The sequence below is a fragment of the Marmota monax genome, unplaced genomic scaffold (genome assembly GCF_021218885.2).
Source record: "Marmota monax isolate L192 unplaced genomic scaffold, Marmota_monax_Labrador192_F-V1.1 WCK01_AAM20220418_F8-fsc00027, whole genome shotgun sequence".
Taxonomy (NCBI): domain Eukaryota; kingdom Metazoa; phylum Chordata; class Mammalia; order Rodentia; family Sciuridae; genus Marmota; species Marmota monax.
In genome coordinates this window covers 17,978,380-17,994,046 of record NW_026694617.1, presented here as the reverse complement: position 1 = coordinate 17,994,046, position 15,667 = coordinate 17,978,380, and the positions used below count along the sequence as shown (strand labels likewise).

At 36.7% G+C, this 15,667-nt stretch overlaps 1 protein-coding gene across 5 annotated transcripts in view; it reads right to left on the bottom strand.

Annotated features, from left to right (window-relative positions):
- Positions 1 to 15,667, bottom strand: part of Cog5 (component of oligomeric golgi complex 5) — a 374,945-nt gene that overhangs the window by 35,243 nt on the left and 324,035 nt on the right. For all 5 annotated transcript variants that reach the window (XM_046422370.2, XM_046422368.2, XM_046422369.2 and 2 more), the window contains one exon: positions 10,022 to 10,098. In XM_046422370.2, coding sequence (XP_046278326.1) covers positions 10,022 to 10,098 — 77 coding nt within the window. The remainder of the gene's footprint in view (positions 1 to 10,021; positions 10,099 to 15,667) is intronic.

The following is a 15,667-nucleotide window of genomic DNA, read 5'->3' as shown; positions in this document are numbered from 1 at the left end:
CCACACATACACATGCATACGCTCTAGGGTGGCTGATACATCTTTCAAATCTTTCCTTCCTTGATTCTTGATTCCTTGATTAATGGATGTGAAGTAACTTCCAGTTGACTCAGCAAAATCCCCTCCTAAAGTTCATTTAATTAATAGGCTGAAATCAAATAAAGCACCAAGTCAAGTCTTTAAATTATAACATTGTTTTTTAAATTTATATATGACCGCAGAATGCATTACAATTCTTATTACACATATAGAGCACAATTTTTCATATCTCTGGATGTATACAAAGTATATTCACCCCAATTCGTGATAACTAACATGTTCTTACCTTGGTCAACCCTTTCAGCTTTCATTTCCCATAGAATACTTCTTTGGACTATAATCCATTAAGTATACATGTTTATTTCTACACATCTCAAAATGGTAACTATGTTTTGCATATACCAAGTTATTACCTTGCCAACCAACTGCAGCTCCTTTCTCATACACTATAGCTCTGGGTCTCACCATTATGATTTTATAGGAGAAGTGTGCAGCTGATCCACTGCAGTGATGCACACTACAGCCATGCAGCACTGAGGAGGGAGGATCACTTGAGCCCACCAGTTTGAGACCAGCCTGGGCAAAATAGTGATCTCCTGTCTCAAAGTATGAAAAATAAAATAACAAAAAAAGGCTATAAAGAATTATTTGAAACTGTTATTGTTCCCTCCCTGGCTTTGAGGTTTCTTGGACAAGAGCTAATAACTACAAGCTGAGCTTTGGAAGCTCAAAGTTGAAAAGTGAGCTGGCAGCAATATATCTTGATATTTCTTCCTTTTTTTACACTAATGAGGTTTATGTCAAGAGTGCTCTTAACAGTTGCTTCTTATTGGATCCAGAATATTATTAGGAAAAAATGTCTTTATGTTAACTATTCTGTAAGTACAATCTATCTCTGATAAGGATTTTTCTAATTTCAACTGCTTTATCAAATAACATCATTTCATCATTTATTCTCTTTAGTTACTGAGAAAATATTTCAGCTCACTTATACTGGCTCTCACCAGAAAGCCAGAATGATCCAAGTTCTATGAGAATGTGATCAAGGTCTTCCTGTGGTCACATCTGTCAAATCATTTCAGTGTTCCATGATGTGGAGCTTTGGGTCATCATCAAGCACCTAATTAGGTATGAAAAGTTACTGAGGGATTTTCGGTTTCAACCACAGGTATCCCTTTAAGTCCTTCTCTGTGTGGATGACACTGTCTTCATGTAGGGGAAAGATTCCATCATCATCATCAGTATCAGCGGCAGCAGAAATAGCTAACACACGTAGGTAGCACTTACAACATGTCAAACACAGATTAAAAGCTGTGTAGAGGGTTAGACAGAAAGCAAGATAGCAGAATAGGTCCCAGGATTCACTATGTTCCTCTCACAAAGTCCACCTAGCAGCTATCCTCAGAAGAGAACACTTTTGTGAAAACCCCCAAACTCAGGAATAAGACTGATATACCCACGTGGATTACAGAACCATATATAAACTATGCTAGAAAGTTAAGAGGTACGGTTCTACTTTGAATGCCTCACTCCTCCCTGCCCTGGCACAGCACCATAGAAGATTTCCTGGCCCACAGTTTCTGGGCTGGAGAAGACCCAGAAGTAGACATCCAGCTTCCCCAGAATTCTGAGATGCTTTGCAGAAGCCTACTTCAATCCTGCCTCATAGGGAACAATGGGACAGGATTCCCTGGTGTCAAGTAGAAACAAAGAATGGTAGGGGAGGGCACACAGCAACCAGCATGCAGATCTGGAGCAGAAGTGGTGCCTGATGAGTGAAACCACTCCATGACAGTTTACTTACAAAGCTGAGCAAATTGCTCCTAGAATCCCATTGAAAAGTTCAAGCTGGCTTGAGTACGTAGGGAGCTGCAGTGGGACTGCCCAGCTTCAGAACTCACCTCAAGACCCCACCTACGCAGACAGTGCATATCTATGCAGTATAGGGGCTAGACTTGTCTGAACTGGCTCCACCCAACCTCAGAGTCCACTCATTTAGGGCAATGATTCTGCTTAAACTCAGATCTCTGCCTACAGTCCTACTCAAGTGCGCACAATTCAAATAACAATACTGTCTAACCAGGAAATATACCCTGCAACTCTGCCAGATCAGAGGTGATTGCAGTACCCAGCCAATGGTTCTACCTAACTGCAGGGCCAAGCCATTGGTACTGCCAGACAACAGAGCCCAGCAGCAACTCTGCTTGTTCTCAGGGTCAGTATCAGCTGGCCCGCCCAGAATAACAGGCTGTACTAAATAGTAAAGTTCTACCTATGCCAAAAGAATAGCTATGAAAGCCAGAAGAGGTGGCTGTCTCTTCAAGCAGATATCAGTTCAAGGATACAAGGGTTACTAAAAATCAGGGAATCATGATACAACCAAAAGAAACTAAGAAAGCTCTAATAAGGGATCCTAAAGAAATGGAAATAACTGACAAAGCATTCAGAACAATCTCGTTGAGGAAGTTCAGCAAACTCTAAGAATATATACATGAAAAATTAAATTAAATTTGGAAAACAATACATATACAAGATAAAATTTTGACAAAGAAAAAGAATAAAAAATTTAAAAACTAGATATGAAAAATACAATGACTAAGCTGAAAAATTCGACAGCTTCAATAGCAGGTATAATCAAGCATAAAATCAGAGCTTAAAGACAGAATATTTTAATTCCAGTTGGAGGAGCAAAAAGCAACAAGAAAGAAAAAGAATAAATAAAATTTTAGAGGAATTATAGACACTACCCAGAGAACTAAGATCTGCATAATTCAGTAAAAAAAGAAAGAAGAAGAAGAGGGAGGGGGAGGGGGAGGGGGAGGAGGAGGAGGAGGAGGAGGAGGAGGAGGAGGAGGGGGAAGGTAGTCAGAAATAATAAAGAAACGACAGTGCCAAATTTCCCAAATCTGGGAAAATATGTCAACATCTAAGTACAAATCTGCAATCAAATTCAACCCAAAGAAGAATTTACAAAACCACATAACAAACTATTTAAAGACAAAAATTTTAGGGACTGTGGATGTGGCTCTGTGGTAGAGTGCTTGCCTAGTGTGCATGATCCCTGAATTCAATTCGGAGGGTGTGGGGGGTTTCTAGAAGCAGCAAGAGATAAGAAACATCACACACAAGAGGATCCCACCAGGACTATCGAAATATTTAACTTTCTCTTAAGAGCTGATATATATCTTCCTTTTTGATACTGACAGCTCAGTTTGTTTCTTTTTTATCTTTGGCTTTAGGAATTTTAAAGCCAAAGTTGACACTTATGTTTCAATGAAGTTAGTTTTATGGTTTCAATATTCATGTTTTTCTTTCCTTTCTTCCAGTGTTTTCTTAATATAAACTACAAATGGAAAGAAAGGCAAGTAAGGAAAGAAGGGCAAAAAGGGAAAGAGGACAAAAGACAGGGAGAGAGGAACAAGCTGGACACATATGCATGGAACATGCCCTGTCTAGCAGCCTGGCACATACAGAAGCTGTCTCATAAAAACATCTGCATAAGCCTAGGCTGGTAAAATTCAGCTCATTTTAAAATGGGACCTTATGCTCAATCATCAGTCCCTTTGGAGTTCTGAGACAGAAACTATTTAGACAATACTAAATCTTTCCCACTGGCCACCCTAACAGAACTGCCAAAAGAACCATGAAAGCAAAACAGAAATTGATTCTGAATTATACACTGCTGATATAATTACTAGTAAACATCTAATGTGTAGACATTTTATTCCTGGTGTTGGTTTTAAGAGGCTGAAAGAATATAACTCGCACCCACCCTTCTCCCTGATTCCAGATAGGATTTTAAAACTGGCAAGTTAAAAAATAAATCATCATTTGAAGTGCTTTATGAAGTAAAAGAAAATTACGGTAATCTAAAAAGCAGTTATCCCAAATGCCACGATATCATTCTTAGAAAATAACATTCTAATTATAGCATCACTATCAAGGTTAAATTTTATAGTCAGAAAGTAGTATTAATTAAGTAGAGTATTAGGTCCCTTAGAAAAACTGTATTTCTGTCAGGAAAATTCACATTAAGTGACTGACAACTGTGTAGTCATCAGTTTTCTGACAGTTGGTTAAGGTCAATCATAAAGTGAAGTAAGACAAAAGTCCTGCTACTCCTACATCCACAACACCCAACATCATTGGTGGCCCCTTTCATACTACCTGCCATGCCTTCATAACCTCTTGGTGAGGGGCCTAATAAAGCAATAAAACCACTGAACATGTGCATTGAGCTCTATAAATAGTACAGAAGTGGAAAGGTAGGGGAAGGAAACATGATTCCACTTGGGGGTCAGTTGGCCATCTTCCTTCCATAGAACACAAACTTTAGGGAGGCCTGGTTTGGGACTTGAGGGGCTTTGTGGACCCTAGGAGAGAATGATATAGACTAATGCTTTGGGGTAAACAAGGACTTGATGCAGAGAAGTGAGAATGGTTCCTTTTTTGGAGTCTCGTTCTCTATCCCAGCAGACCAGAAAGAAAGGTTTTTAGACAGATGCTCTCTAGCAATAAAAAACACACTTGACTGAACGTTCCTGTGCACTGTCCTGGAGTTTGCATGTGGTAGTGAAGAGTGAGATGAGGCATCTCAGCAGCAGGAATTGCCATAGATTCTCTTAAAAATGTTTCCACATTTTCCTAGTTGGTTATAAACTTTCAAATGTTGTTCCATGACAAATGCAAGTGAAAACAAATGGGAATTTCTGGAATAAAATGTAAGGTCACAAACACAGGTTTTGAAATCAGGCAGTTTTAAGCCTGAAATAGGACTTTGGGATACTCCTGCTTTTTGGCTGTGCAGTGCTGGCTACTTCCCCGTCTTAAGTTTCAACTGCCTCACACAGATTGCTCCTGATTCATAAATGCAATGAGGATACACAAGGAATATCAGCAAAACACCCAATATAGGCTTGGCATATAGTCAATAATTAAATTATGGTTGTGAGAAATAATAAACATGATAATAAACTCAATATTCACCCCTTCATGTTTAGCTAAGCACCCCCTGCACTATAAAAGCAGCAGCAGAGGATAACGAAAACAACCTAAATCTGAGGTGGTGGCTGAGCTGAAATCTAAAACACGGAGTTAGGAATCCAGAAACCTCAGGGCAGTGGTTATTTCAGAGAATAGATTAAGGGGTCCAGATACACAAGTGGAAAAAAAGAACAGAACATTAAGAAGGTGGCCTTTTTTTCCAGTTCTACAAAAATTCAAACACAGAGGTCTGGAATTTCAAGGAGCATCTGTATCATCCACACAAACTGTAGACCTGGAAAACCCTCACCTCTCCTACAATGAAAAGCAACTGACATGAACACCCCCATCTGGTTACTAATCAGGTTACTGGCTTCTTTTTTCTACTGCTCTTCATGTTAAAAGCTCCATCTTTTCTTTTTTCTTTTTTTTTGTACTGGGCACTAAACTCAGGGGCACCAGACCACTGAACCATATCCCCAGCCCTATTTTGTATTTTATCTAGAGACAGGATCTTACTGAGTTGCTTAGTACCTTGCTTTTGCAGAGGCTGGTTTGAACTCATGATTCTGCAGTCTCAGCTTCCTGAGCTGCTGGGATTACAGAAGTGTGCCACCGCGCCCAGCTAAAAGCTCTACCTTAACAGAGCCCCTGTCCTGACAATTTTCATCACTCTGTCATTAACCTGGATGGTAATGAGGCTTTCAGCTGAGCAGGCTGTGGACATCTTCAGGACAAATTGCCCCTTCAGGAGCAAAGGTGGTAGGGCCTGCCTGAAGGCAGAATCTGTGTCTCTAAGCTGGTGAAGGGCACTTGGACTTATGTGTCTTTAGCATCACACAGATCTGCACTGACAATGTCAAAGGTCAGAGCTTTAAGGCTTGTGGACAGGGTGAGTGAAGGTACCAGCCACATGACATCTGCTCAAGGATCATCATGCTGTAGAGAGATAGCAAGGAGACAATCTCTGCAGCTCTGACTTGGGTATCTTGTGTAGAATACAAATTACCCAAAGGCAAATCACTAATGTCAGCACTTTTCTGAGGCAGCATTCTGTCCTTAGTATGAAAAGGTTCTTGTTGCCTGAAGAACTCTAATGTAAACTAACAAAATATAAATATATACAATAAATTTGCCAGCTTAATTAAAAAGTCCACTGATATTACAGTCAAAAACAGAGGGCCCTGAGGTAAATAGCTGCATGGTGAAGGAAGGGAGCCTGTTAAGGAGTATGAGTGGGGTACAGCTGGAGGCAGGTGCTGTGGCCAGCACACCACCCTCCTCTGCAGAAGCCCCTTGCCTTCCCTCGCAGCCACTGCATCTAATTCAGACTGAGGTCTTCTGTGTTCCCATAACATGCTGGGTTTTGCTGTTTGGCTTGCCCTAGCCTTATTGGGTAATGATTTAGTATATTTTATATTATTCTTAAGTCCCTTTGTTATTTTTAAGTGGTAGAGACAATGGAAGAAGAATTTCAAAATAAAATGTGTCAACTTTTCTGAGTACAAAAAGTAAAAAAACTGAGGCAGAAAATTTGAGAAATAAAGAAAAATCACTAATGACAATCTTACTATCCAAAGATAATATTTTGATATTTAATTCCTTTTGGCTTTTATTCTCCATACAATATACACTATTATTTAAAATATAGTAGGGATCATATCACATATCACACTTAGTACTCCGTTTTTCATTTAGTGATGCATTAGAGATTATTTTCATATTACTGATATTAAAAGACAACATAATTGTTAATTGCTGCATATATCTGATCTTATTAATGGTACATATTTTATTTAGCCAATCTCCTACTGTCTTCCATGAAGTTGTTTTTGGTGTCATTCAAAGCCTTTGACAGGGATTCATGAATGAGAGCCAAAGTGTAATATGCATATGGTCAGTGGATGATGCCTATGCCTCCTCCATAGCCCACAGAATCGATGGAAGAAAAGCACTAATTAATAAGAGAGGGCTCTTCCACTGCACTACTTAGGACTAATTTTGGAAGAGTTAAATCTCTAATAAGTTTTTGTGGATATGCAGAATAGAGGCTTAATTAGATTAATTAGATTATTAGAACAAAGGGTGTTCTGTACTGATTTCCTCCTTTCTGAAAGGGATCTGGTAGACCCCACACATGGGTAAGCTTTTCCAAGTCAATTCTCTTCTAAAGGCAACTCAGAAAATCTGGTAGAGCCACAGCTTGCCCAATGACAACACAAGGTAGGGACATATGTCCACAGCTTTCCTCTTCTCAAGCAATGGGACTGAACTTATTCTTTATAGAGTAAGGGCTATTTGAACACCCTAATAAACTATGCTTTCACTTTTTCTCGATCAAGTTGATAAAATAGTTGTCCCAGTCCCATTAAATAACTGAGAAAGTGCTAGGAGCAATTCAGTAGATTTCTGCAGATTCAATAGGTCTGTAGGAATATTTTGGTACAGACTAATCTTTGTTGAAATTTTTCAATTAATTCAAGTTATGGAAGATACTCCACAGGTAGGATACAATTATCTTTGTGTTCCTGAGTCTTTAGGATCCAAAGGGCTACCTGCAGGGGAAATGCAGGGGTACCATAATCCCATAATGGGCATGCATCTTCATAGTCTACAGAAAGAAAAAAAAAAATTCTGCTCTCTGTCAGTAGAACAATTACAGTTCAAGAATTAAGGGCCCTATGAAAAAGTTGAGTAACTCCTAGATGAAAACCATTAGTGAGCCATGAAACTAATTTTGTGAGTTAAAATAATCAAATGAAAAAGAAAGGTCAGAGAATATTGAAAAATGAAGCAAGGGCAATTACTGGTTCATGAAAACATACATGTGGGTATGCACATGTATGTACAATAGGTCTGAGTGTGCTTGCAGGTTTATATGTGAGTATATGCCAAATTACAATTTAAAAAGCTTCTTACCATGAGTAATGGTCACAAGTTTGAAACCCATCTAGACTGACCATTACTTCAGGAAAAAGTAGATATAAAAAATGGACAACTTTTAAATTTATACATTGATCAATGACTAATTTTTTATTCCATAAATAGGTACTAGAAGATGTCACCCAGACTTGAAGAATTTAAGAATCATTTCTCTCGTGAAAGAGTTGAGAGGGTTGACAGAAAAATTAATACCCTTTTAATATCCACACATGAAATAAACAACTAAACATAGGATTATCAAAAACAATAGCCTAACCTTAATACAGCAAAAAATCAACAGCTTTTTCATGCTTTTTTCAATAACTACTTGGCTAATATGTTAACCATACTTTAGTATATTAATCAACTCAGCCAGGGCAACATTTTATTACCCAGCTGGGATTGCTGTGTTACTATCTTACTCAAAGTAAATGACTTCACAGGAATTTTATTTTATTTTGTTAAATTTCTGTTTTAGATGTTGATGGACCTTTATTTTATTTATATGTGGTGTTGAGAACTGAACCTAGTGCCTCACACATGCTAGGCAAGCACTCTACCATTGAGCTACAACTCCAGCCCCCACAGGAGTTTTATTAAAGTTACTTTTATGGTACAGATGACTGATGGAGTGGTAACCTTGGGACCTCATGATCTTTTAACTCACCCATATTTATAGTGCAGAACTCTGTAACTTCAACAAAACAATTTAAATACTTTTTATAAAAATCTGAGCTGATCAAAAGAAGATATATAAAAATATTTGCTATCTGACTTCAAGTTGTCCCAACTTCAAGTTGTCTACCTCTGTACAAATGGGCAGTGATTTCTTCATTGAGGGAAAAGTAAAATTCAGGCTTGTGTTGACATTTTAAAAAAAGTATCTCTGTCAATTACCAACAGGTAAAGTGAAGCATCAGGTTCCCCTCTTGATCAACAATCTTGAATTCCTGTATTTCTTACATTATGCTTGAATTTCCTACTGTAATATTTTGATGACATAAGAGAACAAAGAGATCATTTAAAGGAAACACTACTTTTTGATTAGTCTCCAATACTAAGTCAATCTTTAGAGAGATGCATGCTGCACTCTATTACCTTTATAAAACTATATTCAGAGATCATTGTGGTCTTAGATATAATGGTTAGTTTGTATCAAGGCTTCCCATGTGACATGCTGTGCTCACAAAATTATAAATATATATTACGTTGATACTCTGAACCTTCAAGTTGGTCAAATTTTTGAGTGTAAATATTTTCTGTATGTGCCACGATGTAAAAAACATTGGGAAATTACATAAATAGCCATAAAAACAACATCTTCTCATCTTCTAAAATCTGCTATTGAAGACCTCAGTCATTAAGTTAGTCTATGTTACATAAAATCTAAACTAATAAAAGCCTAAGTGATCAGCACCAAAAAGAGTTTTTTCCCTTTGAACTGGCATATTCTTAGATTATGACTATGAATTAACTTGTTTTTTTTTTTTTTAACTGATTTCTAGGAAGCTTCCAAAGATTGGTGCTCACTATAATAACCTAAGTTATCCAGTATACTTATAGCCATTCCCTGCAGTCTATCACTGAGTTCAGTTCTCTTAATACTTCATTCAATAGTTTTGGTTATATCCATATCATGAAATATAATCTATAATCTTTCAAAAAGTAGACTGGATTAAAAGTAATAAATGAACAAATGAAAATTTCAAAAAGAGATGTCTATATTATTATGCACTGCCTGGCTTTACTACTAAATACATTTTTCAACAATAGGAAACAAAAACAAAACAAAACAATTAAAACAACCTAGGAAGAGCATAAGAAAATTTACCAGCTCAATCTTGTGAATTGTACCTCAAAAAGAAAAAACATACCCACTAACTTATTAGTCATTTCATATAATTATATATGGGGTTCTGATTTGAACAAAACTTCTAAGATGATTCATATCAAATTGCAATTATTATAGGTCAAAAATGACTGAATGATGAAAAATTTACATAGTTCAACCTGAATAAGAAAAAAGGATTTATTTGTTAATAGGATATGACTGTAGTAACAAAGAATTGGTTCTCACCTGAATGATCTCAGCATTCGATAGGACTTCCCTAAATCAGATACTCGTCTGCAAAATGGACCCACGGCCAACTCCATCTGGAATATTAAAAGATACTCCATAGCTTTTTATGTAGAATCCTTAGGTGAATTTGGGACATAGCTGAATCACACGAAGTTGTAGCTTGCAGTAAACTTAATGTTACCTGGACCGTGAAGCCAGTTTTAAAAGACAATTAAAATTACTAAAAAGATAAGAACTTAGATAAATTTTACATTACTAAAGGGGCCCAAGACAAGACAATTCCTTCACATGAATAGAAAACCTTTTTGTGTGTGTGTGGTTGTTAAATAAGGGAAGAAAGTTAAGGTCATTTTCTCCATTGAAATACTGGGAAAGAAAGTTTTCAAGACTGTGTGCCTATATTTTAAGTAGGTATGTCAAATCTTTTTTATAGTCAACAAAGAGAACTTTTATGAGTCAGTGTGGCCCAAGTCATTACAAGCTTTAACTCTAAAACTTTCTATAGTACATCTGTGTCAGAAATCCAAAACTATAGGTTTTAGTAGCATGACTATTAACAACTTTCTTAATCTCTCTCAGTCTCAGGTCTCTCTTCTACAAAATGAGATAATACCAACTACTTAACACCTGTTAATTATGCAAATTAAACAGACAATTCCACGAAGGTCTGTGTGCATGGCATCTGAGTGCACATTAAATGTCAGCAATTATCACTATTTAAAACATTTTTCCTCTCTTAAATTATTGGTAAATTCATCTGCTCCCTGACATAAAAATTTAGTAAATATTGGTTTCACTTCTCTTTATTTTCTTCCATTAAGTGGAAATTCTACTTATCATTACCTGGGCTATCTGTTCTTTATCTACCAAGTGCACATGCAAAGTTTTTACAGATGTGGCATTCAGGTGATAAACTGCTTCTTCCCTCTTACTATAAATTTGTACCCTGGCAAAGAACAGTTTAGAAAATGGCTGAGAATAAGCTGTTCCCTGGTAGAATAGCATCTTTATTCAAGAAACACATGGAAGAAAGTGAGCTCTCTGTTCTTCTGGTCATTCTTATGAAAACCTGTTCAAAATCTTCTTGCTATTTGTAATCAATCATTCCTTTGAGAAGCATGTTTGACTCCCTATTAATTGCCAGGTACTGAGCTACACATAGGAATAAAATGATGAATTTAATGAGATTATTTGCCTTAAGGAACTTTCAAATTTTGTGAAAAAAGTGACATTTAATTATTCAAACAATATAATGATCATTTAATAAAATCGAAAGAAAGGTATGTATATGTAGGCACATAACACACACATACACAGTCTTATGATTCTATTGAATAATCACTGTTTGAATAAATATATATATAGATATAAACATACATGTGCACACAACCATTATTTTAGGCAAAATTAAAGTGGTGGGTCAAAATATATAAACTGAACGTCAAGGAGAATTGGAGGGCAGTTTGACTGGAGATGAACAGTGGCCAAGTTAATTTCTCTGTTACTGTATAGAAGTCATGGAGTATACATTGTATACTCCATGTATACAATGTATATTGTACATGGTTGGAAAACTCTAAAATACAAAAAAAAAAAAAAAAGTGAAAAAAAGAAAAATATAAGGAAGAAAAAGCCAGAATTCTTGCTTCTTGCCAAAAACACAAAACAGAATAGATGTGAGCCAGCATTCTTGAATTTACTTGTTTCCTTCAGAATCCATCATTTACTTTACTATGAGGACAAATTAAAAAAAAAAGATCATTATTTATCTTTGATTTGCTAATTCCATTCATAAACCTGTGTGAGTGAGTGTGTGTGTGTGTGTGTGTAAAAGCTTTTTTTTTTTTTTTAAAGGACAGGCTATGTGATTTATTTTTCATGAGATACTTGGTCATTTTTTTCCCCCCAATTACCCTAGTGGGTCACTGTCTTCAAAGATCAAACCAATCAATCTTTGGCCTAGCCCTTGAGCAGGACTAAATGTTAAAACAATTAAATGGCTAAGAAAAAGTTACTATATGAGGAAAATCGACCTCAAATGGCTGTGAAGTCTATGATGATACAGAAGATCTGTATTTCATAGGACAATTTCAAAATGTTACATGTTTAAAATACATTTTGCATTCATAAAAGGCCTCTAGAATACTGAAAATCATTTTCTTCTGCCAGAATTCCATTAAACAAATTCCATTAAATAAAGACCATGTTTAAAAGGGCAAGAGTGTTCGTTTTAGAGGAGGTGACTCTGCAATTAGCTATGGAAACAAAAATGGCATGTACAACTGCTACTCTCTAGCCCTCCTATTTGGGAGGAATGAGCAGTCAGCTGCAGGTAGATGAACTAATTACTAGCTGTTCCTTATCCACCACAGACATTTGGTTAACCACAGGGCATCTCTGGATACTCCTAGAGCTCTCCTGCCCTGACACTGTTCATGAGAAGAAAAGGCAATAGGAATTAGAAAAGACATTAGAATTTAGAGCACCTTTGTTTTCTTTTCTCAATTTATATTTTTGGGAAAAGTGAGAGAGATAAAAATGTATATATACTTAAAGGGCACCAGAAGGCTATAAATAGAAACTGCTAGGAATACCACTAAATTATTTAATGCTAACTTCAATGGATGTCCTCTCCCTCAGGGAAGAAAAGAACAGTGGAGGGGGACTGTGTGCTTCAGAGGGCACTGTGGGCAAGTCTACAAAGATTCGGGAATCAGCAGAGCCCCAGGGCCTTGGACAAGCTCAATGCTTTCAGAACTGCTGTGTGATTAGTGTAGACACAGAGACCATGTGGTCACAGCAGGGAATTAATTACCTGTAGGAAGCCACCTCATGCCCATGACCTGGATTCCTAAGGGGGTGATATGCTGTGTACTTCCCTCACCATGAGCCCTCCAGATGGCACCCTCCAACTACTTTCTCTTTTCTGCATTGGTGCCAGTGAGAGGTTAGGATTCTTTAAAAAGTCCTCAAATATACCAAATATGCCTTTGCTATAGGACATTATGCCAAATACCTGCATTCCCAAACCCACTTTACCAGGCCCTTCTTAAGCTCTTTCTGTTATTTATGTCAGAATACCAGGCACTTTTATCACAAGAATACTTTTCAAACCCATAGAGTATTTGTGTATTCTTGATTCCAGTGACCTCAGTGGCTTTGTTTAATTTTGAATACAAATTGATAGAACTTTCAATAATGAGGGTGTTAAAAGGGTTTCTAGTAGACAGTTAATGCTTGTCATGAATATAAATGTCGGGGTAATGCTATTTAAGTGTTTTGACTAAGCCTGGAAAAAAAAAAACTTCCAATTATGCACAATTCAGAAAAATGAGGCACAACATATAATTGTGTGGTGGCAAGAAAACAAACCAATGAAATGAAAACCCCAAATTCAAAATTTAATTTTTAAAAAAAGTGGGAATGGGGATCATAAAATCATCCCCCTTGTTGGACAACATTTGCCAAAGCTACTAGTCCTAAATATGATTATATATAATGGTGCTTCCACCTGACTTTCCTGTGCCCATGATCCATAGGACTGGAGCCATGCCCAAGGAAAGTGTTGGGACGTTTTGAAATTGGGACACACTGTATAACGGTGAGTTAAGGCATCTGCCTCTCAATACTATACAGACTGAGGCAACCAAAGGCCACTGAGGGATTGGAAAGCAGACTCTTAACACTGAGCAAATGCCGTATAAATAGATGCCTTTTCTACATTTAAGAAACAGAGAATAGAGCCTTTGAACATAAATTAGTAATAATCAGTGATGAATTTCATTTATTGTCATGGAAGGGAAAAATCTGGTTTACTGAGTAACATGTCTTAAGAAAAAATAAATGCAAATAAAATTCTGAATAATGCAATTTGGGCTAGAAGCAGCTCACTCCTGCCACAAAGGACCCTACACTTTGAGCAGGTACTAGTTGCAGTGGTAAGGTTTCAAGGACAACAGTTCCCATCTTTCAATACTCATAAAGAAACATACCATTAAAATAAAACCCCCAAACAACAAGCCTCTCTCCAACAGCTTCTCATTTTGGCCATCTCCTGCTCGGCTGCCACTCTAATTGGACTTGAAGTGCTGCCTCCAGGAAAGTGACTCAAGAACCAGCTGGAGCAGAATGCAAATAAGCTGGTGGGGGAGGGAGCCCCAGGGAGGGAAGAGGACAGGAAAAGTAAAACAAAATTAAGGAGGAAAAGGGAAAAGGAGACCTGAGTACAGCTATGTTTTAACAAAAAAGAGCAGGCAGGCCTAGGACATCAATGTGTTTTCATTTCAATAAGTAGCCTATAAACCCAGTAAGAGAAAAGTTCATAATAATTCTCTTTAAACTGAGTTTACTGGTAAAACAAAGCAAAATGTACAGATGCCCAAAAAATGAAACTGACAAAAATAAACAAGGTTAAAAAAAGCCTTTTAATGGGAACATTTGATTAATTTGTTTTCATATGTGGCTACTAAAGGCACATTTCCCAAAGGAAGCTTTTTGTGTGTATGTGTGGTCTAGTAGACACGGGACTATCATTTGGGGATGAAAATGACTAATAGCTGGATCAATTATTAGGTAAAAAGCCTGCTTCTTGAAATCTGAAGCGGGTTTGTGTTACCTCTTCCATCTTTTACATTCTGTCTGGTCTGAGGGAGCAACTGACAGCCATCACCTAACATAAATGGTCAGGCTAGATTCTTTCTACCATGCAAGAGTAATGAACCAAGACACACTCCCAGATACAGGAAAGAATAAATATCGACAATAACCTTTTATCTTTATAAGCAGGGAGGATCTGGCAAATCACTATGAAGTCTCAATTTGAATAACTAGATTAGGAAAGCTAATAGCTTTGAAAGATTTAAAAAATGATTTCACTCTCATCATGCTATACAAAGAAGAATCATCTTTGTTTCTGAATCTTTTAATGAAAGTATATATTTGGGGTATTTCTTCTTTGCCTCTCTCTCCTAAGTACTGAAAGGTTTTAAAAAATCTATGTAAATAATCCTTTCCATTAGAGCTGATTATGTTTCTGCTATTTTAATTTCATTTTATCTCACAAACATCAGATGTCAAGGCTAGCCATAACTAAGAAATGTACTCAACTTAAGAGAGGAAGACCAAACAATCAGACTCCATATCTACCTGGTTCACTGTACATCTCAACGAATCAGAAACACCATGATGAAGTGCTGAGCTGGCCTCTAGAGAATAATAGATATGCTGGAATTCTTTCTCTTCTCATGACAAGCAGCCCCTTTCCATTATTTGAAAGGGTATTTTACAGCCCATATCACTTTTTAAATCAATTAATTACTCTTATCAGTATTGACCTATTAGGATGTTAAAACAATGAAAAAGCCCCATTTTACACAAAAAATGGGAAATGCTATTTTATTATGGAATGAGTTACTTTACCTTAACCTTGAAAGATCAAAGATAAGGGATAATTATTTCATTAAATACAAACAACAAAATATAAAAATATTTTTAAACTTTTTCATTTAATCAATTAGTTCAAAGTGGATTTATTTTTTCTTCATGCTGTAACTTTCTTTATTTAAAAATATTTTTTTTTAGTTGTTGATAGACCTTTATTTTATTTATTTATACGCGGTGCTGAGAACCAAACCCAGGGCCTCA